The sequence below is a fragment of the Stigmatopora argus genome, chromosome 13 (genome assembly GCF_051989625.1).
Source record: "Stigmatopora argus isolate UIUO_Sarg chromosome 13, RoL_Sarg_1.0, whole genome shotgun sequence".
In the NCBI taxonomy this organism is placed as follows: Eukaryota; Metazoa; Chordata; class Actinopteri; order Syngnathiformes; family Syngnathidae; genus Stigmatopora; species Stigmatopora argus.
This window is the reverse complement of record NC_135399.1, coordinates 5,125,657-5,152,291: the sequence shown is the minus strand read 5'-3', so window position 1 is coordinate 5,152,291 and position 26,635 is coordinate 5,125,657. Positions and strand designations below refer to the sequence as shown.

The 26,635-nt window shown below is 39.8% G+C and overlaps 1 protein-coding gene across 1 annotated transcript in view; it reads left to right on the top strand.

Annotated features, from left to right (window-relative positions):
* Window positions 1-2,449: 2,449 nt before the first annotated feature.
* Window positions 2,450-26,635, top strand: part of satb2 (SATB homeobox 2) — a 35,228-nt gene continuing 11,042 nt past the window's right edge. Inside the window, exons 1-11 of the mRNA XM_077617030.1 lie at window positions 2,450-2,660; window positions 6,276-6,461; window positions 13,879-14,005; window positions 15,443-15,566; window positions 16,067-16,169; window positions 16,740-16,790; window positions 16,860-17,449; window positions 19,132-19,344; window positions 19,439-19,525; window positions 20,506-20,658; window positions 23,761-23,955. Of these exons, the coding sequence (XP_077473156.1) occupies window positions 2,489-2,660; window positions 6,276-6,461; window positions 13,879-14,005; window positions 15,443-15,566; window positions 16,067-16,169; window positions 16,740-16,790; window positions 16,860-17,449; window positions 19,132-19,344; window positions 19,439-19,525; window positions 20,506-20,658; window positions 23,761-23,955 (2,001 nt within the window). The 5' untranslated portion in view covers window positions 2,450-2,488. The remainder of the gene's footprint in view (window positions 2,661-6,275; window positions 6,462-13,878; window positions 14,006-15,442; window positions 15,567-16,066; window positions 16,170-16,739; window positions 16,791-16,859; window positions 17,450-19,131; window positions 19,345-19,438; window positions 19,526-20,505; window positions 20,659-23,760; window positions 23,956-26,635) is intronic.

Sequence of the window (26,635 nt, the reverse complement as noted above, 5' to 3'; positions counted from 1 at the left end):
TCAATTTAGCCTGTTTAATCTGTGACAATACAAGCAATTGTTCTGTACAACATTCAACATCCATAGTGTGAGATTTTCAAGTGACAACGCACATTTTACCATTACTTCTGTGAGACTTGCAAATTACCACAGTTTCTTTACTTTTCGTAAAATGAATGATCAAATTATATTACTGCCTTGAAATGGTCTCATAAAAACAATGATTTAATTCATTGACATTAAGTTTTTTTGCGCAGAAGATAGCTATCCCATCTTAAAGAGAGCAACCATGCAGTGTATAACATATAAAGAATGTGTAAACCTAGCCCCAAAATATTAAAAACAGTCAAAAAACAAATATTGTTATATCATGGCTTGATACATTTATTGCCTTACACAGTATTTAGAAATGCGTAAATATATTTATCTCTAAGAGTCTCTTGAAAACCTGCACCTTTTTTTTCAAAACATTTTATTTTTGAACTTTATTACATATTTTAAAACTGAAATGTTTAATTCAACATGTTGTCTCATCAGGATTGGCAGAGGCAATTGTTTTTCTGTGCGGGCTTTGAACAGCTCGTACATGAAAAGTGCACGAGGACTAAAAAGTGTGAGGGGAGCACTTTCTAATCAAGTGTTTATGAACGTCAATGCATACAATTAGCATTCACTTTCATTTGCTCTGATGGAATAAGGGGAAAAGTCCCACCTTGTTGTCATCCTCCATTTCTGCATCAAATAGACAAATTCTATAGTGAAAATAGTGCTTGCTCACCCCTTCTCTTTAGTCACATGTCAGCAGAGATTGTCCAAGGCTACCAATGATAGAATGTCTATTTAGTCATAAACAAGCTTTCTCTGGCTTGGCTCAGTTTTATAAAAAACATTAGACCAGGGGTGTCAGACTCGGGTTAGTTCGCGGGCCGCGTTAACGTCAACTCGATTTCATGTGGGCCGGACCATTTTAGATATAATATTTAGATTTTTTTTAAATAAATGGATTAAAAGAACTGGATTAAAATCCCTGAATATTCAGTTTTTTATAGATCTAAACCAATGTTTATTTTATCTTTTTTAAATATATTTTTAGATTTAAAAAAATATTTTTAAACTAAAAACACAGAAAAAAATGATTAAAAAAATACAATTATTGATTTAAAAGGGGGAAAATCAGGAAATTTAATATACGTCTATACTCTTCATTTTAATTTGATCCTAAAACAGAAAGTTGGCACTCATGATTTACTTTCCCGGGCCACACAAAATGATGCGTCAGGCCAGATTTGGCCCCCGGGCCGCCACTTTGACACATGCGCATTAGACTGTATAAACACACACTGAAACACATAATGTTTCGCACAAGCACACGCAAACTCCAAAATGTATTATTTTCTATTATTTTTCAAATCTCTGCCCCGTTTGTCTCTAGTAATCAAGATTATAAAATAAAGGATGGGGATGGAAACGTTTCATAGTCTATTCTGAATGGTGTATGTGTTAATATTTGTACAGAATGAGAAAAAAAATGCAGTTCTTATGAAAAGAAAAATAATGCACCAAAACAGCATATGGAAATATGACTTAAAACTAAAAACACTGTAGCAAACCAGACAGTAACCAGACAAATAAACTTTAAAAACTGTCAATGAATAAAACATCTTTACTATTTAAAAGACTTACCATAAAGTGTATTACCGCCAATTTACTTTTTAACTGTGAAAAAAAAGTTCGGAAAAACTAAGACACCCCTGCAAAAAGATTTTGCAGGGGTGTCTTAGTTTTTCCGAACTTTTTTTTTTTGAACAAATGTTTCATGATTCGAGAAGCAATATGTCACAATTCTTACATAAACCTACTTCAATCTCAAGTGACGACTATAAAATGAAGGGAAAAAAAATCAAAAACTGATCTCAAAGGATTGTTTCTCTAAATTATCCTTACTAAATTTCATTGAAATTTGTTCATGAAAAAACAGGCAGTTTTAATATAATGTATAACTTAAAAAATTCTGTCAGTAACATTTATACAATATTACACACAAATCGACATGTCGGAAGAAAACCATTAATGAAAAAAAAACAAGAAAACCACTGCATAAAATGTTTTTAAAAGAAGTGTAAATATAAGTGCAAAACAGTACTTACATGCTTATTTTGACTGTAAGTCTGGCACTTTTTCCTAAATGCTAGACATCTACTCTTATTTAATTTAGAGCCATAACTCAAAATCTTTATCCCCACACAGTTACGTAATGTTGTACATGAAATATTTTGCAATGGTTAAGTAGACTTACACATAACATTATGAGCCATTTAATTACAAATCTTTTGGATACTAAGACTGCCAATAGTTTGTTTGATTCCAAAATCAGACAACAACTACACATATATTTGTTGCTTGTGTTGTATCATAGCAGAAAATGATTTGAATATTGCATAATGCTACTTTCTGTTCATCCACAGCATCTTTCTCTCTGGCTGGAGCTCCACTGGGGGTCTGGAAGAGGATGGAGAGAGGAGGGGAGAGTCCCGTCACTCAGGACAGTCCCGAGCGCAGAGGGGGCAGCCCAGACCTCGGCTGCCTGCCCCCACCTGGCAAGAAGGGCCGCACAGAACTCAACGGCAGCCCCACGGGGCCCCGTTTACGGCAAAATGGGGCACTCTTCAGACCCCTTGGAGGTAGGCAACGTGGTGGGCGCGAGGAAAAAATATTATCGAATGGATTATACCAAAAGTGTTTGAAGGCAGACTTCAAATCCTGATCTGTTCATTGAGGACTGACACGTTACAATTGAGTGCTAGTTAAATATCATATACACAAAATGTCACATTCAAATGTACATTTTCCAAAGTTGTCATTCACTGAGTCGAGTGAGTTACACTTAAGTAAGATTTTTCATTTTTGCTTTGATCTATTGAAAGATGTTTACATCTACACAATCTGTTAAAGTTCTGTTTAATCTATTAAATGGCCCTAATATTTTAATAAACATCAAAGATTTTTTTCGGGAAAAAGTTCTAACAAGGTCTTAATGGTTAAATCAGGCTTTTTGGCGTTTTTTCTTCGGGGAGGATAGAGCGCATGTGTTTCAGCCTGAATTTTGAAATTTTTATGACCCTTTTTAGATTTTAGCTTCTTATGGAAAATACCGCCATGCAGTGAAACTTTGGAGCCGTGAATTGGGGAGGGATTACTGTGTTGTCAATTTCCTCAAACAATACTGACAACTGATGAGGTGGAAAAAAATGGTGGCATATGCCAAAGTTGAATGATTTCTCCTCAGAAAGTGACGTAGTTTGGAGTTTTCCTTTATTTCTTCCGTCTAAGGAATACTGAAAATAGGAATATGGAAAAAGTTGACATTGAATTGAATTGAATCCTTTTATTGTCAACATACCATCTCATCTAATTTTCCAAACCACATTATCCTCTTTAGAGTCACGGGGGGTGCTGGAACCTATCCTAGCTGACTCCGGGCCAGAGGCCGGGGACACTTTGAATCGGTGGCCAGCCGATTGCAGGGGGCAACCATGTACACTCACACCCATATCGAGGGGCAATTTAGAGTGTCCAATCAGCCTACCATGCATGTTTTTGGAATGTGGGAGGAAACCAGAGTACCCAGTGGAAACCCACACAGGCCCGGGGAGAACATGACAACTCCACACAGGTGGACGTCACCTGGATTTGAACCCAGGACCCCAGAGCTGTGAGACCTGATGCACTAACCACTTGCTCCACCGGGCTGCCCTGTATAATTGGATTTGTGGATAAATTAATGAGAATAATAAAATCTTCTTTGTGGATGCTAATAATATTTACCAGTGTGCCTTGCCTCCTGTTGTGGCGAAAGAAATAATAATTACAGTTAATGACATTGGTACATTGTTAATCAGTGAGTATATGCAGCACGAGAACGGGAATCTATTGAAAGGAAAAAATTATGACTAAAGCAATGCGAGGGTTAGTGTCGGTGGCATTTAAAGTTTGATTTGCCAACGCACAGCTCCCATTGTTCGATGTTGCGCCACTGGAAATAGTGTCGCGAACACAAATGTGCCAACGCGTCGCTCCCATTGGTCAATATAACGGCAAGTGTTGGTGTCACTTTGATGTGCCAATGCGAGGCTTTTATTGGTGCTTTCGGGACTCCGCTTTCTCACCAGTGGCTTCCACATTTTAGCTTAAAGGTCAGCAGAGACATGTTTGGCTCGAGAGCCATGGGTTCCTGACCCCTGCCCTCTACCATCAAGCGACTACTATCACAATTAAATGTGATTGCAACAAAAAAGATTTACGCAGACCACTGTGGATTATCGATCTGGCCTTCATGGAGCAAGAGTTCCTCTTATTTATGCACGTGTGCATGCTGCTGCCATATGTTTGCCCCAAGTTTCATCCCAAAGAGTCATGTTGCCTTTGACTCACGCTAAAATTAGAAGGACATTTATACATTTGGCCGCTCCTTCCCAATATTTATCATATAACATTCCTGGGGTTCTTTTGCTGGAATGACAAACATAAAATTGAGCAGTTTGCGGCAACAGAATGGCTTCGACCTCAGGTCAAAGAGGTCATCAAAGCAATGCGCAAGTTTAGATGGCATGCGAGGAAGAGAAAAAAGGTGACGATGAAGGAGAAAGGGGTTTCCCGTTGCAGGAATAATGACAGTATTTTCCTTGAATTCAGGAAACTGGACGTGTCTCGGCCAAAACCGCGTTGCCGCAGCAAAGTCGCACACACACACGTCTTATTTTAAACCCCCCGCATACATATTAGAAGGATTAGAGGTTTGAGGCCACGTCGTATCATCCAAACCAGAGCATCCAGTGGCGAGCGATTCCTAGCACAACAAAAACCGAGAGGGAGTGAAAGAGAGAGAGAGCGGGAAGGGAGTGTGTTGACAGTTATATTTCCCTGTTGGGGAAAAATTCACTTACTCCAATTGGCACGCTGCGCCAGTGTGTAATTCACTCCATGAGCGCCTGGAGGGCCCGCAAGTGGATTGATTAATGAGGGGTAAATAGAAATATAGGAATTGACTGTTTAAAACAATGAGCCTGATGGAGCTGAAGCAGGAGGGGCTGCCGAGGTCGGGATGCTAATGCCACGGTGCATTATAAGAGCTGGGACGCTGCCTAGCTCTCAAATCCATCATATTGACGCAAGCAGCTTTTCATGGAGTGCCAACTGACAGGTGACTCCACAACAAAACGCTTTTACGAGTAAATGGAAAAAAAAGTGTGTGGAGAGATGTCCTGAAAGACCTTTACAGAAGCAGAGAAGGACAGGGTCTTTTTATGGCGAAACCCTTGAATGTGAAAATTAATGTACTGTATTTACTCGCATATAAGCCGCCTCGCGTATAAGCTGCACCCTTAAAATGGTCTTACAATTGTTGAATTTTCAATTTCCCACGTATAAGCCACCCCCTGATTCACAATTTTCACCTCCATTTTCATGGTTTTAATAGGGAGTTTTCATGGTTTTAATAGGGAGTTTTAATACGGAGTACTTTGAAGGGAAAATCTTAAGAAAAACAGTGAATGTTACTACTACTGGTGAAAGAGTATGGCAAGTCCTGTGCGCCGTACCCTTCATTCAGTTATATATTTTTTTCGTTACAAATACGGGTTACATGCGAGAAAATACGGTATTTGAACATTTTTATTTTTTATGTATTTATTTAAGTCTTTTTAAGTAGCTGTGTATTTGCATGTTTTATTATTTCAACATTTTCATTTTATTTACTTTAAACAAAAAAGTGTACTTTTATTTATTTTGCCTATCTTGGCTTTCTAGTTCTGCTTGCGCAAAATGGAATGAAAAACCTTTATGAATCCTGGGTTATTTGAGAGTGTTCACTTATATAGTGCACGACCTTCAAACTGTCTTTTTTATTTTCATTTTTAAACACAGTAGCTTTCATCAAAAGGGACAATAAATGTGTTCTTACAGTATTTTTGGACTATAAGTCGCACTAGCCAAACGTTACACAATGAAGAGGATAAAAATATTTATAAGTCGCACTAGTGAAGAAACCAAGAACAAAACAGGATAAAGGAAGAATAGTAAAACGGAGAAAATAGGCTAAAAAGGTATCTGTTAACATGAGTTTTTCAGGTAACTATAGCTAAAAAAATTATATAACGGGCTGTCGGTGGTCAGAGAGCGAGAGAGAGAAAAAAACAAATATAAGTCACAGGCCCAGCCAAACTATGAAAAATGTGTCACTGCTACTCGGGAAAATGCGTTAATTGTGATTGTTATTTTTCTTGTTACTCCTTCACTAGGTCTGATGATTCCCGTCTACTGTGTGGTGGAGCAGGCGGATGCAGGGATCCAGGTGGACGGGTGTGACGGAAGGGAGGAACATGCAGAGTTCGTTCTAGTGCGGAAGGACATTCTCTTTTCCCAATTGGTGGAGACAGCACTGTTGGCCCTTGGATACTCGCACAGCTCAGCCGCACAAGCTCACGGTCAGTCTCATACAACTATTATAGTGCACATACAAATTTAGCTTTGGGGCTGATTTTTTAAAAATCACATTTTTAGAGACCTCCTAATAAACTGATCTTGGTCACTAACATTTTAACAAAATTAATCCCAAAAGATTAACACAAAGTCCCATCCATAGATTTAATATAAAAGGCAATTGTGAGTTATGTCTGATTAAGCAGCAGTTTGTCCAGAAAATGTTGATAGATAGTGCACCCATGTTTTTCTTCCTACTAAAATCAACCATTGTCCTTGAAACCTCTTCAATCTGCTTGCTTTGTCATTGCGCATTGTTGTCAATTAAGTGTTTTGGCTTTAACGCCTCTGACAAAAGCAGATGGGAGTCATTGTTGTGATGAAAAGAGACTTGCAAACACTCGATACGATAACAGTGTCACTGTTTATTACTCATGGGGATGAGTTCCCGACATGATTGTGGTCCTACAGTGAAGGTATTTGCTTGCAGTTTCCTATTTTCTTATACTGTGTCACAGGTCCGTGTGTGCAAAAACAGATGAAATTAATTTCACATGCAGTATTTATGGTGTGTTGTAGGCCTGGGCGATATCGAGGACCGGAGTTGGCCACCCATGTTTTAGTGGGTAGACTCGTTGGTGTCCAGCATCTCATAAGCGCTCATTTTGGCTGTGTTATAATCCTTTCACTTTCATGGTCTGTGTGTGCCGCTCTATTGCTAACCATGCTATATGATTAGCTGTTCCTCACCTTCTTTTTCGACTACTTAACGTTGGTCTGGAATTACCGTTCACATTGCATCAGCTCCCCCATTCTTTGTGGTGTTCAGGTGGTGTAATTGCAGGTTATATTAATCAACTTTTTTATTATTATTGTTCACAAAAAATATTTGATGATAGTTACATTATTGTTTTATCGGCCAGGTCTAGCATGTCGCTTTGCCCCAAAAGCCTTGGCAATATTCACTAATTCTATATAAAATGAATTGAAAACGAATACGTTGCCTCACCATGTGTCTCGCCAATTATACAATGCTACTGAATGGTTACATTGTGTTTAAGTCAGACACTGAGCTCTCGATGAGTTTATAGCTTTACAGCTTACACCACACGCTGTACTTTTACAGTAATCAAATTTTCCTGTTAAAATCATCAATCAGTTACATTTACACCAGTTAGTCTTTCATTGGCACCAAAGAGCCAACAAAATTGTGTGGGTGGTTTTGGGTGTGTATTTGTGTGTGAGTGTTATGCATACACAAGAATGTATACAGTATGTAGAAGAATAAAAGCATAGCGGGCACATTTTTCACACATGGAAGTCATCTACAAAAGGACAGTGACACACACTCTTGGCCTCCTGCATGCACAGCATTGCACTGTTGGTCAAAAAAATAGGGGGAGAAAAAAGAAACAGTCATTGTTGAGACATGGGGCTCCATTATTTTCCATCTGTTGGAAGTCTTAACCCAACTGTTTGCATTTGTGATCAGCCACTGGTCCGCTTCAATTTAGCAGACACATAAATACACATCCAGGGTGATGGAGTTTGTCATTTTCTTCCTGACTTGAAAATATGTTGCTGCATATTCATTCACTTTCACCTCCTCAAGGTCATTGCTTCTTATCAGGCTGCATTGCACCTGGTCAGGACTTCTTATGCCTCGTGAAGACTAATAATACACAAGTTGCTACGAGGCACTTTTAGATTTATGTTGGCTGTAACGATACAAATGTTCACAACATGATTGATATCACGATTGTTGAACCCTGAGTTGATACACAAAATGATTTTTTTGGAATCTGAAAAATATTTATCTCAAATTACATTAATACTTATTTATAAATGAACAAAGGACCTAATAATTTAACACCAATTTGGAAAATAAAAGTAAAACAATGCTTTTGAGAAATCTGTAATGCTTTTGAATACCTTTAGACAAAAATGAAGTAAAAACCAAAATAATAACACATTGGCGGCTTTCCATATCAAATGTGTTTTGCAGATTTGAACTGTAAAAGTAAGAGTATGCTAGGAAGGAAAAGAGAGAGAGAGAGAGATTTGAGCTGGACCAACCCCTTCAGTGATTGCATGTTTGAACTGAGGTGCTTTTGATTGATTTCCCTGGGGCTGCGTGGGTTTCCTGAGGGTACTCCAGTTTCCTCCCACATTCCAAAAACATGCATGGCAGGCTGATTGGACACTCTAAATTGCCCCTAGGTATGGGTGTGAGTGTGCATGGTTGTCCGTCTCCTTGTGCCCTGCGATTGGCTGGCCACCGATTCAGGGTGTTGTCCCCCACCTCTGGCCTGGAGACAGCCGGGATTGGCTCTAGCACCCCCCGCGACCCTAATGAGGATAAAGCGGTTCAGAAGATGAGATATTTTTGCTTTCTTTTTGCATACATACATACATAAGCATACATATTTCATACAAAATGGGTATACTTACATGTTATAGTTTCTAAATGGTTTACAATATTTAGTATTAAAGATTGTGCAACAAATTTGTATTTGTATATCCTAATTCAATGTAAATAATAATCTAAGTTACAAAAAAACTTCTGATCCTGATTAATTTTGTAGGAAGAGGTACTATTGTAAATAAAAAAATAAAATCGTGCATTTTGTGCTGGTCCAACCCTCGCTGCACCTGTTTGTGAATTTGGTGGAAACCTTGCACCAAGATGGTATAGATCAGGGGTAGACAAACTATTCCACAAAGGGCCGTAGTGGGTGCAGGTTTTCGTTCCAACCCATAAAGAGGACACAATTTCACCAATCTGGTGTCCTACAAGTGCAATTAATGGATTGCAGTCAGGTGCTTCTTGTTTTCTGCAGAAATCTCACTGGTTAAACTGTCTTTGCTATATCGGTTGGAACAAAAACCTGCACCAACAGCGGCCCTCGAGGTCCGGTTGGCCCATCCCTGGTATAGATAATCCAGATCAACAAAACGCACACAATTAGAGCACATTTAGAGAAATCACATAACAGCACCCAATATATTTCTCTGCTGAACCAAAAGAAATATGCAATCATAGATTCAAATAAAATCTGCAAAAGGAATGTATAAGCTCAATTCATAGAGTAAAAAATAATCAAGAAATCTATTACATTAAATGTGTGTCTTTATGAGGGTGGGACAAATTTCTTCTTTGACAAAACTTTTTGCTATGAGACCCCAACGTTTTAAAACGGCAACAATTTTGTTGTTGTTTTTTAAAATTAAAATGCCACCCACTGGTTATGCTGGTGTGCTGTCCCACATGGCTGTAATACTTGTGGGCATCACATAAAATGACAAAAACAATGAGAGTGCAGTGCTTCTCACTTACTGCCTGTATATGTAAGCACATACTCAGTCACACGCACACACAGACGTCCACTTGATTTAACCTAGGTTAAGATGCCCTCCAAAACACACATGCATGCCCTGTGAGAAGAAGTGTGTAGTCATACAGTGTCGCAGACAAAATAGACGTGCCTCCCTCCGGCTTCTCTCTAATGAATACTTTTTGTTTTTTAAAACAACCATTTATGTTAACTGAATAATTTCTGGCTTAAATTATACATTTTTCCCTCTGCGGTCCACGACCAAAATTACACAGAGTCCCAGCTATTTTCTGCCTGTTTGAATTGTGTCCTGCATTCTTGCGTCCCACTGGTGTATTTAAAGGCTCGGCCGAGGACCACGGCCATTCTTTAATTAGCCCAGGCCGGTAATTAAGTGGGAGATATTGTTTATTTCAATTATAAGGGGCTGAAGGCTTTTATAGCACGGATGGGCGCAGACGTGTACTTTTGGGCTTGACGTTGGCGAACAGTGAACAGTGGTCAGCATTGTTACATTGCCACGTCTGATGGGCCCTGGCGGCACCAAAAATCTGGACATTCTACTTTTTTGGGTCTTTTAGCTACTATTTTCTTATAGATTATCCAGACACATTAAATCACATGTGTCAAAGTGGTGGCCCGGGGGCCAAATTTGGGCCGCCGCATCATTTTGTGTGGCCCGGGAAAGTAAATCATGAGTGCCGACTTTCTGTTTTAGGATCAAATTAAAATGAAGAGTATAGATGTATATTACATTTTCTGATTTTCCCCCTTTTACATCAGTAATTGTAATTTTTTAATCAATTTTTTCTGTGTTTTTAATTCGAAAATCATCTTGTAAAATCTAAAAATATAAAAAAAGCTAAAGTAAACATTGTTTTAGATCTATAAAAAACTGAATATTCAGGGCTTTTAATCCAGTTCTTTTAATCCATTTATAAAAAAAATCGAAATATTATATCTAAAATGGTCCGGCCCACATGAAATCGAGTTGACGTTAACGCGGCCCGCGAACCAACCCGAGTCTGACACCCCTGCATTAACTGAATACATATTTAAAGACTTTCAAACAGTTGTGAAGCTACCAAGTTTCATGATGTGTATTTCAGATCACCCACTCTGAATCATACAATCCTAAATATTTCCATCTGGATTGTTGGAGGGTCTTTACATTAATATACAATTTTTACAGTGGGTAGATATCAGACTGTAGCAGTGTCCCTAACAATATAGAAAACATTGTATGGACTGTGCAACATTACCAAAATATTTTTTCAAGCACTTCATTACAGAGAGTCATTATATACTAGAAAAGTAGCCAAGTGAGCATAATCACGCTGTACTTTGAGAGTGTTAAAAAGGCAATGCATTGTATATGATTTCATGGGACTGACACAACCTACTTTGGATGTTGTTTGAAGTTTGATTTATTTAATAAAGGGACAGCCCATAGTAATGAACATATTCATATTAATGGACATATATATGTAAATATATAAGATTCTAGCTGAGGGCTAATTTCCATCTTTAGTCCCTTTTGCAGATTGTTGATGCAGATGATGAAATTGCAGTAAAATATAGGATCACATTCATAATAGAACTGCAGTAGTCGCTGTGCAGGGGAAGTAATTTGACTCTGAAGTCCTGTTTACCCTTCTATTAGTCACTATTGTTCCGGTCATTTTGGCTACTGCTTTCTGTGAAGGACTTTATTGCGAAAGCAGTCATTATTCATTAACATTTTGACAAAGTGGGCGGCACGGTGTAAGAGTGGTTAGCACATCCGCCTCACGTGTGAGATCAAATGTTGAATCCCTAGTGGGTTCGGACCTTCCTGTGTGGAGTTTCCATGTTCTTCCTGTATTTTCTCTGGGTATTTTGGTTTCCTCCCACATCCCAAAGGTTGAACACTCCGAATTGCCTCTAGGTGTGAGTGTGTGCGTGAATGGTGATTTATCTAGTTGTGCCCTGCGATTGGCTGGCAACCAATTCAGGGTTTGCCCCGTCTCTTGCCCATAGTTAACTGGTAGATAGACCCACCCACCCCCTCGTGACTCGCGTGAGCATAAGAGGTACAGAAGATGTTAATTAAACATGTTATCCACATTAAAATAATGCTTCACTTGAAAATGTCTAGCCTTGTTAAACTTATTACAACATGGAACAATGAAGGTTGCATTGAGAATGTGTATATGTGCCAGGGCATCCATGCTGGAAGACAGATGGCACTTGGAATGTTTCATGTGGGAGACAACAATTTTAACTTTGCAATGTAGACAACAACCAGAGACCTCCTTGCTGACCAGAAATGATAAATCAATTATTTATGTACGTCACAATGAAAGTGTACTTGTGTGTGTGTGAGAGTGCATGAGTGTGTGTGTGTGTGTGTGTGTGTGTGTGTGTGTGTGTGTGTGTGTGGTTGCATGCCAGAGGCTGCAGAGACACGTCTTCTGTAGGTTTTTATGTTTGTCTGCTTATTCACACGTTTGATTCCAACAACCGATTATCAGGCATGCTGAGTGCAGACAACAACAACCACAGAGACAGATGGAGTCAGAGATTAGGTCAATTTTTTGTTGTGTTTTAAAATTGATAATACTCTATATTCCCTCTATGTATTGTATGTAAACATACAAATAAAGAATGTCTTTCATTGGACGCCAATCAAAAAATATATATTCAATGTTGTTAAATGAAAATCAGGCATCTGCACAAATGTTTTTGTTAGTTTTCAAATTAAAAAATATATATATATATTTGCAAGATTACGTTATTTTCTAAATAAAAAAAATCCACAAAATATTCTAAAAATGTCAAAGTTTATCATTAACAGACAATCATTTGAGCAGTTCATAGTGGTGATCTCCAATGAATCTTTTCGTGTTAAAAGAAAATACAAAGTTATATTTAACTTTTCCGGCTATGTTTTGCGGACTGCTTAGAGGGGAAATACTAGTAGGGATAAATGAACATTTATGTTTTCTTGATAATTAGCTTACAACGCACATTTTCGTAACCAAGTTAGGCGTTGCAAACAGATGTTCTCTTGGTGGTCTTGAGCAGAAGCCTCCAAGGAAGGGGATCTTTTGACTGACATGGACTCCAGAAAAATCACATTATAAAATAAAGTGGATTTGCAAAAGTGAGAGTTTTATCCATGCTCCAAAGTTCTGCCAGCACCCGTAAGAATACCATCTATCAATTTTCTGAACTACTGATCCCCACTATGCTAAATGTGTTGAATGGCATATGATTGTAGGGGAATTAAAAAAGATAATTTTAAAGAAACAGGAATTTGAGGAGCAAAATAAGGCAGAAAGAAAGAAAAAAAGAGAGGGAGTTTACTCTTAAACTGGCCTGGATCTCATTTCGAGGATAGTAATGTGATTAGCTTTGTTTAGTTTTTACTGCTCCAGTTAGCCTGTGCATACATGAGTGGAGATATGTGTGCATGTCTATCTACAGATTTACGTAAATGTACTCTTATGTATGCGCATGATTTTCATAATCCTAATTCAGACGTTAAACATATTGTTTGAATCAAGAGGTCCATATTGACACCATGGCAAAACTACACAAACAAGAAACAACTCATTCATTCAAAACTCAAGCATGACCACAGTCTAAATGGTGAAGATGTATCTATAAAAAAATAACTTAATGTTGGAGTGCACATTCTGTGTTTAACAACTAAATGAAATCCACGTGGTTGACAAGTACTTCCATGTTAAAGTAATTAAAGTGTGTTTTGGGGGATAATGAATTCAAAGTGTAAATTGGGGATAGGGCTTTAATTTAAAATGGAACCCTTATGAAGGTAAGTCTAAAACTCTGTTGCTAGCCAAAAAAGAATCATCAACTCAAACATGTCTACACTCCAAGTGAATTTTTACTACTCCACAAAATTGTGTTATCTATCAATTACCTCGGTTATGATTTTATTTAGTTGGAATTGCAACTTTCAATGTCGATGTATTGTACTTTACAAGTAATATTGGTAAAGACAACAAAATGTTCATTTGAATCAAGGCCTTCAGACTTGAGTATTTCAAAATCAATTGATTTAATCTTTGGTTCAAACCAGGTATCATCAAGGTGGGGAGGTGGAATCCTCTGCCCATCCATTTTCTGACCGATGCTCCAGAGGCAACAGTGGCTGACATGCTCATGGAGGTCTACCACATGGTCACTCTACGAATCCAACTACAAAGGTAACTTTATTTCATTTGAAGATTTTGGCATTCATGGTCACAATACAGCAGTGAAGCCCAAGTGGTGATGTCACTGCAGCTGATTGCACATCAAGAATTGATTACCAAAGCTCTATTCAAGCTTGTAAGGAATTATCTGTCATCAGACTCCAAGAAAAAGAGTGGAGCCAGGGTGCTGATGAACAGATAAAACCAGATCAAGTACAGATGAGAGGCATTTTTTTTCTTTTCTTTTCTTGGACACATACCAAATGGGATTTGTTGATATGTCGCATAGCCATAACGATGCCAGAGCTGTGCGCGTGGTCTTCGGTTAGTTTATAATAATATAAAAGATGGTGGTGGCCTGGTGAAAGACTGGTTAATGCGTCGGCCTCACAGTTCTGGGGTTGAGGGTTCGATCCCAGGTCGGTCCTCACTGTGTGGAGTTTGCATGTTCTCAACCAGCTTGGGGTTGGTTTTCTCTGGGTACTCCGAATTCCTTCCACATATCAAAAATATGCATCGTATTCTGGTTCAACACTCTAAATTGCCCCTAGGTATGAGTGTGACCAGGAATAGTTGTCCGTCTCCTTGTGCCCTGCGATTGGATGGCAACTAATTCAGGGTGTTCCCCACCTTAGCTGGGATAAGCTCCAGCACCCCTGCGAGCCTTGTGAGGATAAGCGGTTAAGAAAATGAATGAATGAAAAAAAGATGGTAGGTAAGGCATTCTTTAGTAATACGTTCAGAAGAAAATTACTATCTTTATAAAGTGTCATACCATAATTACCAGAATCTGTGTCTGGGTATATAACTGAGATTACTAATTGCATGGCAGCCAAACCTGGTAGGAGGGTGTATCTTAGCCAAGGGGAGAGTGAGTTAATATATTTCATGTGTTTGATTATGAAATGGTCACCAAATCACTAATATGCTATGCTTAACGGCCAACGTTTATGACTAGTTCCAACACCATAGGGCAGCATTAACATGGAAACAAACCAGTGCCCATTCATTGAAAGAAGATATATTTTGTATAAGTGATTGGAACAGAAAGAAATGGCTTGACATTAATCCAAAGTGCAAATACCCGAGGATAGGTGCGCTAGTATTCTAAATGTCCACGCAGTGTTAACGTTAAATGACCTATGGCGTAATGCGCAGTAGTGTCACGTCACTGGTTATACTTGAAGAGCGTTGCCAAAAATAAATTGCAGCAGACACAAGATGCTTCCTGTTTGAGATTCCTCATTACTGGGAATTTCAAGTCTCCTGATAAATTCTTTCTGCGTTAAGTCTTTCTGCGTTAAGGCTCTAATGAAACCATTCTTGTATCGCATAGCATTTCTGTCCTTTGACACTCGCTGGTATGCTGACTTACTAGTAGTTTTTCATACATCTGAGATATTTCATACTTGCCATCTCTGACCATCTTTCTAATATTGTTTTTTGTAGTTTTTCCAAGCTTGAGGACCTCCCCTGTGAGCAATGGAACCACGCGACTGTCCGGAATGCCCTCAAAGAACTCCTCAAGGAAATGAATCAAAGCACTCTAGCCAAAGAGTGTCCTCTGTCACAGGTTAGAAAACAACAACAACAACATAATATCACCTAGTCAAGTGAACAAGGTTGTCTATCTTCTCTTTGGACACAATTAGAAAGCAGAAAAATAATTAGAAAAATAGAACATGATTAATAACGGTTGCTACATTTTAATCAAACTCTGCCGTGTTTTAACTCCCAGGCTACATGTTTAGCACTCTCGCCGCATTATAATGGCTGCTCTGGGAGATTTACGGGCTTTAATGGAGTTCTGCAGAGAGCGTTGATGGCAGCAAGTGGATCAATTGCAAGCATATGTGTGTATGTGTTTGAGTGGAGATACTCTGGCGCGCAAAGTGTAGCTGCTCTCAGCAAGCTCAAGTTGCCACGGGTGGCTTACAGTCATGATTACTGACTGTCTGTTTCAATTGTGTGTGTGTGTGTGTTTCACATGGTATTTTTTATGTTTAGTTGTCTATAAACATTTGGTATCACTGGCTATTAATTATCTTTGTCCCCGTCTTTTCTTTCTCACAGAGTATGATCTCGTCTATAGTGAACAGCTCCTACTATGCCAACGTTTCCACCGCAAAATGCCAGGAGTTTGGTCGCTGGTACAAAAAGTACAAGAAAATCAAAGGTAAGTTTGATACAGCATAAAGTTACATGAACAATTCGGATGGGGTCAAACATTAACCCCAAAAACTGTGACTGAAGAAAAATGACTGATTTGTGTTCATTGAATAAAATGTAGGTTATGAAAACATTATTAGACATTATTTAAAGCCTTAAACTGGCCTGTTTGGTGCTCTGGTAACTGAACTTTACCTGGTTAATGTACATGCCAATTGGGTAGGACTCCAAAGTCAGTCTGAAAGAAAATAGATAATGCTGCTGCCACCATTTAAATGTGTCAGTGTGGAAATGGCTTGCAATACCCGCCCTAAAATAATTCTCATGAGTTTATAATTTAACTACCCTAATGCCTGAATTTTTATTTACGAAATATGTGAGAAGAGGCATATAAAGTTCATCATTCTGAATGGAAAAGCTCCATGACAAAATTGATACAGTAGATGTCCAAGGTTCCAAAACAGACTACGGATATTTTGTAGGAGATATTAGTTCTCTTTTTGAATAGTCAATTTTTGCTGCACATTGGTGTACATGTATCTAATGAACATTTACTTGTTGTGGTTGCTTTGAGCAGTGGATTATTTGGAGAAGATGTGGTCAGGACGAGATCCTGCTGACATCAAAAGTAGGCCTACTTTTGTTTTTGAACATAAACTAAGTTTTGGGGTAAATAACAGTCCGGTTTTCTTTATAGTTGAACGGGACAACATAGCTGACTTCTGCATGCTGGGCCAGAGACCACCTCCTCACTTGGCTGGCCTTGCGCAGCTCGGTCACCTTGGTGGCAGTCCCCTTTTGAAATCGGGATCTGGAGATCCACAGGCCCCGTCGCAGCCTCCTCAGCAGCCTCCTCACCCACAGCAACAGCCTTCACCACACGGCCCTCTTCACCACAGCCCCCCTCTCCATGCAAGCCACGTGCCCGCACCACCCCCACCCCATCCGCCTGGCGCCCTCCAACCCCTGCTGGGCCCAGGTGGGCTGCTTTCACCTCAACTCTCCCCCCAGCTGGTACGCCAGCAGCTCGCCATGGCCCACCTCATCAACCAGCAGATAGCCGTCAGCCGGCTGCTGGCACACCAGCACCCACAAGCCATCAACCAGCAGTTCCTCAACCACCCCCCCATCCCACGAGGTCCGTCCAAAATTGGCGGGGACCATCCGGGAAGCAACCCCTCAGCCTCTGAGGTCTCCTCTGAAATCTACCAGCAAGTCCGAGATGAGTTGAAGAGAGCCAGCGTGTCCCAGGCCGTGTTTGCACGAGTGGCCTTCAATCGCACACAAGTAAGGAAACGTGAATGGCACTACGAAGTCAGGTGAATTTGGGAAATTGAAAAATTTTCTTATGCATTCTGATCACACAAAGAGCAAGGTTGCATCAACTATGGGTGAGAGGAGATAATTGCTGTACTTGATTCAGATCCATTCAAATTATAGACACTTATTTCTTCACGCAGGGTTGGGCTCATTTGCGGGCACCCACCTTGGAAGTATTTTCAGCAGGATTGTCAAAAGCGTGGTTGGGTAGCTTCCAGGTCATTAGCCCTTGTTTTTCCACCATAGGAACACAAGCACCTGATGCCCTCAAGGCTGAACTAAACACTTTACAGCAAGCTCCGATAAAGCAATGTAAACATGCTTTGTTGGACTTACTGAAGACAAGTCGTCAATGGTCTTTTAAATGACCTCTAACATATTACTACTGACTGGAATTTGTCTGTCTGTCATACAGAGACTATGAATCTCATAGCCAGCGAAGTTTGATAGGATGCTGTGACCTGGCTAGTCAAAAAATGAGGGTTAATGTTTTAAGGTATTGGTAAAAAAAAATGGGTTGAAAATCAGTAAAAAATAAAAAAAGGAATAAAAGAAAAAAAGTTTATATTTTTAAATTTATTAACTATCTCCGTCTTGACCTTAGGCGTAGCCATTACTAGGAAAACCAACCTGTCCTCATTTATTGAAACAAGCTACTCTCCATGAATTGAAAGTACGACTTTATAGTTTGAATATTTAATTAATGCATTCATTCATTCATTTTCTGAGACGCTTTATCCTCATTTCGGTCATGGGGAGTGCTGGAGCCTATCCCAGCTGGCTCCGGGCAAGAGGCGGGGGACACCCTGAATCGGTGGCCAGCCGATCGCAGGGCACAAGGAGACGGACAACCATGCACACTCACACAAATACCTAGGAGCAATTTAGAATGTCCAATCAGCATACCATGCATGTTTTGGAATGTGGGAGGAAAACAGAGTACCCAGAGAAAGCCCACACAGGGGAGAACATGCAAACTTCACACAGGTGGAGGACCTGGATTTGAACCCAGGACCCCAGATATATGAGGCCGATGCGCTAACGACTCAAGCCGCCAGGCCTCCGATATTTAATTGGTACAAAAAGAAATGACCTTTAATTGATTAAAATTATCCATTCAACTTTTATACCGCTTATCCTTACAAAGGTCACGGGGATGCTGGAGCCTATCCCAGCCCACCATGGGGAACAGGTGGGGGGCACCCTGAATTGGTTGCCAGCCAATCACAGGCCACAACGGAACGGAAAACCACTCACGCTCACAAACATGCTGCCACCGAGCAGGAATAGAACCCAGACTACCCACACTGAAGCCAGACGAAATAACCGCTGCACTTTTTGGGTGGCTAATTAAAATTTGCAAAAATATAATGAGTTGCCCAAAAAATTAGGAGCATAATTATGCAGAATGCATTTTGCAGGGGATAGAAGGAAATGATGCATCTATTATCTAGTTCAGTGGTTTCTCGGCTCTAAAACATCATTTGTTTGTGAACATACTGCTGAGGCCGAGGGGACGGGCCTGAGCGCACAACTAGGGATAGGTAGTATACTATTTTGAAGAAATCCCAAAAATTTACACCAATTTAATTGGATTTAGTCATGGCTCAAAGGTGCTTCAACAACGTTAACACAAATTCGCAATTCAGGGACTGCTGTCTGAGATCCTGAGGAAAGAGGAGGACCCTCGCACAGCCTCTCAGTCACTGCTGGTCAATCTGAAGGCCATGCAGAACTTCCTCAACCTGCCAGAGGGTGAGCGCGACCGCATCTACCAAGAGGAAAGGGAGCGCACCATGAACCCCACTGTGGGCCTTCCTGCCTCCAACTCGTCCAATCCTGGCACTCCGCGCCTCTCGCAGGTAGAATTAAACTACGCTTATAGGTTCAATCCCCATTGTGCTGCATTAGACACACTCAAATTTAACATGTTGTGTGTCCTGTGTTTGTCCTTAGAAAGTTTGGGAGAGAAGCTTGGATGAGCAGATAACACCTGATACGTGGGCCTCTATTTGGAAAAACAAGAATAAGATAGCCAACTCAGTGAGTTCTCTGCAATCTTGCACATCGTATAAATAATGTGAATAATGTCTACAGGTTTTTTTCCAAACAAATTCCATGTATAATGGACAACAACTTCAAAGCTATCATAGGAGCCTATTGTAAACATAAAAGATGTAATAGAGCATGTTTTGTGATAAGACCTTTTAACTCTGATGCCGTGTGGGCTATTATTTATTATGTCTAAGTTAAATTATCTCTGTATCTGGAATGCAAGTGAGTCTTGTTTGTACACGTCTTTGTGAGCGACTTTAAAATAAGGCGAGTGATCTGAGAGCTCGAAAAAGAAGAGCATGAATATAATAGAGGTGGAAAAACGAAATGAGTATGATATCGTAACCGTTGACTTGCAGATATGTTTCATCTCTGCAAGTTTTACAGAACAATACATTGTCAAGGGGAACCAGAAGGCATCATCTTGAACACTATCTATACACTTTATGATACTACTGTCAAAGTTGTTCAAAAACATTCAGTGAAACTGCCAAACTGCCTGACTATAGAGGCAAAGCAAAACATAGCTTTGTCATTACATTTGGCATATTTTTGAGGCGTAACCTTCCTACCTAATAAGATCTTACTGGACAGCAAAGACATGTAACTCAAATCCTAATATTTCAATTGGAAAAAAGGGGGGAGAGGAGCTAGCATGTAAACACAGGAGTGAGGACCCAGCAAATTATAATTACAGACATGAGTTGAGCCTGAGGAAGATATGAAATTCCTCTTTAAAAGAAATGATGAACAGCAAAATGAAGTCCAACCTTGTAATGTAGTGGGATTTGTATGTATGTATATATATATATATATATATATATATATATATATATATATATATATATATATATATATATATATATATATATATTCAACGTTTTTATTATGACAGTTAATTGTTTTAGTGTTTAGAATTTTCTCAAACCTACACTAACTGTGTTTCTGTGACCTTATTCCCTTTTCAGCCAAAGCCAACAGGCCCTGTTCCTGACCTACCAATCAAGTTGGAATCACTGGTCAACATCACATCGGGGATCTATGACGAAATCCAACAGGAGATGAAGCGAGCAAAGGTTTCCCAAGCGCTCTTTGCCAAAGTGGCTGCCAACAAGAGTCAGGTGAGGAAAATGGACTGCCCACTTAATATAACATAAAAGGTAACAGAAAATAATTGGCTACTTGCTCAATTTACGTTGGGTTCGGGTAACAATTCACAACAATCAAATGAATGCTAGTCACTGCCGTGTTAAGGTGTCTTGCTGTCAAGCACCATGGATTTTTCACCAGTTAATCCAGAGCACATGTAGAAATGAGCAGCCATTTAGACTCACTTTCACACTTTCAATTTAGTGAGAACTAAACTTGCATTACTGGCACAGAAGGCATTTGAGTGAAGAATAACGCTATTAATAAATCACCGCGCATATCTTATATGCATTAAATCAGCCACACAAGATCTAAATCAAAGTAGGTACTTTGTTTAGACAGATGTACTTCAGGCGGCCTGGGGGCCAAGTGGTTAGTACGTCGGCCTCACAGTTCTGAGGTTGAGGGTTCGGTCGGTGATCACTGTGTGGAGTTTGCATGTTATCCTCAAGCTTGCGTGGTTTATCTCCGGTTACTCTGGTTTCCTCTCCCATCTCCAAAAACATGCAGTGTAGGCTGGTTGAACTCTCTAATTTGCCCTTAGGTATGAGTGTGAGCGTTAATGGTTATTCGTCTCCTTGTGCCTCACGATTGGCTGGCCACTGATCCAGGGTGTCCCTTGCCTGATTCCTGTAGTAGTTAGCTCAGATAGGCTCCAGCACCCCCCACAAACCCTAGTGAGGTTAAGGGGTTCAGAAAATGAATGAATGAAGAGAAAATATGTACTTCAGAAGAACAGCAAATACTCAGTTTGTGCTGACTATAGGTACTTTGATAAACTTACCAAATCAAAACTTTTGCTGATCCTTCCTCCCATCAGCTGTCAGGCTCTTTAACAAAAAAATGGCTGAGTGTTAAGACCTACCGTATGCATGCATGTACATTTATGTGTATGTATGTATATATGTGCTAAGCAACACGCTTATTTATTTATATATTTATGTATTTATTTATTAACCTACCTTTTACCTATCTATTTATGTCTAAAATGCCTTTCCTATTCCTGCATCCTCACCCTCTTGCTACTGTGACAACGAAATTTCCCGAATACGGGCTGAATAAAGTTATCCAATCCAATTGGGACCTGCTGAGTGTAAAAACAAAGAATTATCTTTTTACATGTAGTAGTTTCTGAGAAAAATGATGTCCACATGATTATTGGACGCCAAGCCATTGTGGTCCAAAATGTAACATTGTAGTCTTGTGACAACCAAAAATGTGATGTCCACACATGTGGACACCAGGTCCTAGGAGGTTAAAGCTGCATTATACTCTTAACAGTATGCGTTGAAATACCTGAAATTTTTTCAATTGAGTCGTTATTATTAAAATATTTCATTGTAAATTAAAGCATTTTTGTAACTTTCTTCATTGCTTGGGCTCCCAAGCTCCTCACCCTCTTGCTACTGTGACAACGAAATTTCCCGAATACGGGATGAATAAAGTTATAAAGTTATCCAAAATTAAAGTTAACCCTTGAATAATAACTGTTAAATGGCTGAAGTAAATTATTCCATAACAGCTCTTCACCTAAAAGTTAGTCTGACATTTTAAGTTATTCTTTCTTCTCAAAAATGTCCAACTCCATTGATTGCATCCAAGGAATCGAGCTATTCAACCAGTAGGTCAGTAGCGTGTAGCTGCCATCAGGCCTGAAACCATGAAGGGCTGATCTGCACTTTCTATACAGTACTTGCATGCTTCTGCTTGTGTGTGTGCATGATTAGCAGAGTCCCCCAGGTCGGGTGGGAGTTGGTTAGTGGGTAGGGGGGGGTCACAGTTGAGTGCACCCATCTGCTGCAGCTGGCCACCAGGACGGTGTGAGCAGCAGCAAGAGATGATCAGGCTATTAGTGTTGCATGCTGCCTGAGGTGGCGGCTTGAACACAACAGCTGGTGTCACAAACAGAGCCAGTCTACCAGACATAATCAAATCTTCTTTATCTCCCTTTCTCAATATACACTTATCATACACACCTTGCAGCCTTAGAAATGCATTTTGTTGTCATTTCATCCCCATTCTATGGAGTAGCTAGCTTCTTGCATTCTTTCGAGGATGCTTGATGTAAATGGTGATTAGGAACACAGTTTCTATAGATTTTAATGTACTTGGAGTACTGAAACTGTCTGCCCCCAAGTTTGATAGTGTAACACAGGGGTCACCAACTCTGGTGCTCGTGGGCTCCAAACCAGTCTACTTTCCATATTTCCCTTCTCCAACACAACTGAATCAAATAATCAGGATCGTTATCAGGCTTCTGGGGAGATTGTTGAGGAATTGATCATTTGATTCAGGTGAGTTTGAGGAGGGTGAAATGGAAAACAGACTAGAAAGGTGCCCTAAAGGATTGGAGTTCGTGACCCCTGGTAACACCACCTTTGTTCTGTTGTGAGAAGTGGTCTCGAAACTATTCCACAAAGGGCCGCAGGATTCCATTCCAACCAGGCAAGACAACACATTTTCACCAAACTCGTGTCTTACAAGTGTAATTATTTGATTGCAGTCAGGTGCTCCTTGTTTGACCAGAAAAATCATTGGTTAAACTGGTTGGAAAAAAAAACAGGACCCACAGCGGCCCATGAGGACCGGTTTGAGGACACCTGGTATAGAGCAGGGGTGGGTAAACTATTCCACTAAGGGCCGCAGTGGGTGCAAGTTTTCATTCCAACCCACAAAGAGGACACCTTTTCACCAATCGGGTGTCCTGCAAGTGCAATCAGTGGATTGCAGTCAGGTGCTTCTTGTTTTCTGCAGAAATCGAATTGGTTAAGGTGTCTTTGCTGGATCAGTTGCAACAAAAACCTGCACCTACAGTGCCCCTCAAGGATCAGTCTGTCCACCCATTGTATAGAGTCAAGGCCAGTAGATGCAATGATCATACGTGAAGAGTGAATACCTCCACAGAAAAACGGTTTAACTTTTGTTTCTTGCCTTGTCACATCACTTAGCCCTCCGTCAAAACCGTTCCATGGCCACAGTCCAACACATCAAACAATTGAGTAGTTCTTTTGTTACACAGACACCAATGTATCAAAATAAATCTTCTAACAATAGCTTTAAAACTGTTTTCACAGGGCTGGCTGTGCGAGCTGCTCCGCTGGAAGGAAAACCCTAGCCCTGAGAACCGAACCCTGTGGGAGAACCTGTGCACCATCCGGCGGTTCTTGGCACTTCCACAAATCGACAGGGACCTGGCATATGAGGAAGAGTCTCGGCACCATCACAGCGAGAGGCTACACACTGTCCTTCACCTGCCACAGGACACACAGGTAAAACAAAAACACCTTCAAATGTCCTTTGGCTGACTTAAAAAAGTCTTTAAAAACACACCTGTTCATGATGGCCACGTGGAAGATTTTCCATCGTTCTTTTTTGCCATAGCATGTACATCCTTTCATAAGAATTCAATTGCTACAATATTTAAACAAGTCCATTTGAAGTCCATTTTTGAGAATTTTTATTTTCCCATGCTTTTATTATTCATGATTATTTTTAAATACAGAAATCAGCGTTTTCCCAGGATACATAAGTACATGACTAGATGTAACCATTATATGTTGTCTTTATGATTTGAAGCAATGATTTTTAAATTCTGGAACCTATTCATCTTAAGATTGTTAAAGGTCTTAACTTACGCACTAGCAGCAAACAAGTAAAAATGCCTTTTTAAACGTGACATTTGGTTTGGTTGGTTTACAATCTCGTTAACATTATACCATGTCCAAATACAGGTCCAATATATTCTTATCTTTTGTCCTATCAGCAAATATTGCCACAATACACTTGCTTACAAATGTGCCCTCAAGGCTTTTAATTTAGACCATTCACACATTTCGACTGTAGCTAATCAATTAAGGAGCACCAAAATTATTGTCTAAATTGCGTTCAGAGTTCCCCAGAGGAGCAAAAGTGAAACAGATGAAAGATGGATTTCTTAACTATAACTTAAAGGGGATAATGTTACAAAGTACTTTTAAAGGTCAAGGAATCTTGGCCAGGGTTTGTACCACCCAACACATCTGAATACTGAATCTTTTACTTATAGAAATGATTACATAAATTGACTTTGGGTAGAAATGTGGCTATATTGGTTCTTTGTCATTTGCTTTTGCTGCAGTTGAGTGAGGAATAAACACTGTTGCTGGGTGGCACAACAGGAAATGCCACATTACATTTTAAGGAGGTCTAACGGAGGGAATGTGTACACGTTTACTCTCTTGGTTTGACATTAAACACAAAGACTAGTAAGTTTACGAAACATGGGGGGATTTTAGGCTATGTAAACTAGTTTAACTGCAAACCTCCTTGGTTCTAGTACCTCTACAAAAAACAACATTTTTTATTTTTTTTAATTAAATGAAACTAAAAGGAAAACAGCATCATGGAGTAGCTGTATTTTGTCTTTCATTCATTTTCAGTTCCTCTTATTCTCACAAGGGTCGCAGGCAACGTTCCCTCTAATTTTTCATGTCTGGGCACATTGAGGACCAGTGTGAGCAACATCATACTTTCTCACTATGGGCACACACCAGTATCACACCTGCCATAAGCAGGTGCATGTCTACAACCCATAAATGATCTAGTCATAATAAAATTTAATGATTAATATCTTTGAATAAAACATTCATATATGTCACTAGAATATGCACAAATCCCTTATTTTTCACGTCTGTCCTTCTCACTTCTCATTCAAATGACTTTTCTGCTGAATGTGTCACTTGAGATAGTTAAGCTTCCATTTATATGCAATATTTTTCCATCGGAAAACTTGCTTACAACTTTTCACAACATTTCTCACCCAATTTCACTGCTTGTTCTTCTTTTTGCACATATTCTGACAGCCATTCCATCTTAAAGGAACCTCATTTCTTTTTTACTTTGGCTTGTTGAGTGGCCCTGCCACAGCCCGGTCGTTTCACCATGATAAAGGCTTGGCAGCAGGTCAACCGAACTGTTACCTATATGCTAACCTGCAAAACACAGACACCTACGGAAAACGTGTAACTAACCGCCAATCAATGTCGTCAAAAATGTACTCATGCCGCGGAAGAAAACACACGTGACGTGAACTGCATCATATCATTGGCTGGACACAGTGTTAGTCATAGTTTTATCCATAATTACCGTTTCTTGTCGTTTGTCAGGGACAAGCTGCCACTCTCTGAGTTGCGTTGTAAAATGACACAGAAAAAATTGTAATGTGTTTATTTTTTTTACAATTCAGGTTGGATTATATTTTGTGCACCGCATATGTTTGCTGTGCAGAGAGAACACGAGAGTAGTGCGCAATTGCGCACGGGCGCAGCTTAGAGGGAACATTGGTCGCGGGGGTGCTGGAGCAGTAGGCAGGACACATCCCGAATTGCTTGTCTGCCAATCACAGGGTACAATGAGACACACACCCATTCACCCTCAACTGATACCTAGGGAAAATCTAGATTGTTCAACTAGCCTACCATGCATGTTTTAGGCATGTGGAAGCCTGGAGAAAAATTACCGCAGGCACGAGGAGAACATGCAAACTCCACTGAGGAAAGGCAGAACCCACCAGGGATTGAGCTCTTGAACTCAGAACGGTGAGGTGGATGTGCTAACCACTCTGCCTTATTTGTTCTTTTGAATGTTTAAAACTGTTTTCCCAGATAAAAGAATGTCAACGAATAAAGCAGAGCACACACACACACACACACACACACACACACAACTCTACAAATGAGAAAACCAAACAAAACGCAAGCAGTTAATTACATAGAGGGTTAACGTGGCTTTCTCTCCATTAAAGAAATACATTTCAGTAAAACCTTTTGAATAAAACACCAAGTGTATTTTTAAATTCGGAATTTGACCTCCGAGTTGGGGTTCAAAGGGTTTGCTTGTATGTATTTCATTTTTTATTCATAGTTTTTTTTAGAGAGAAGGCAAATACATAAGCACTCACCAGAGGCAGTA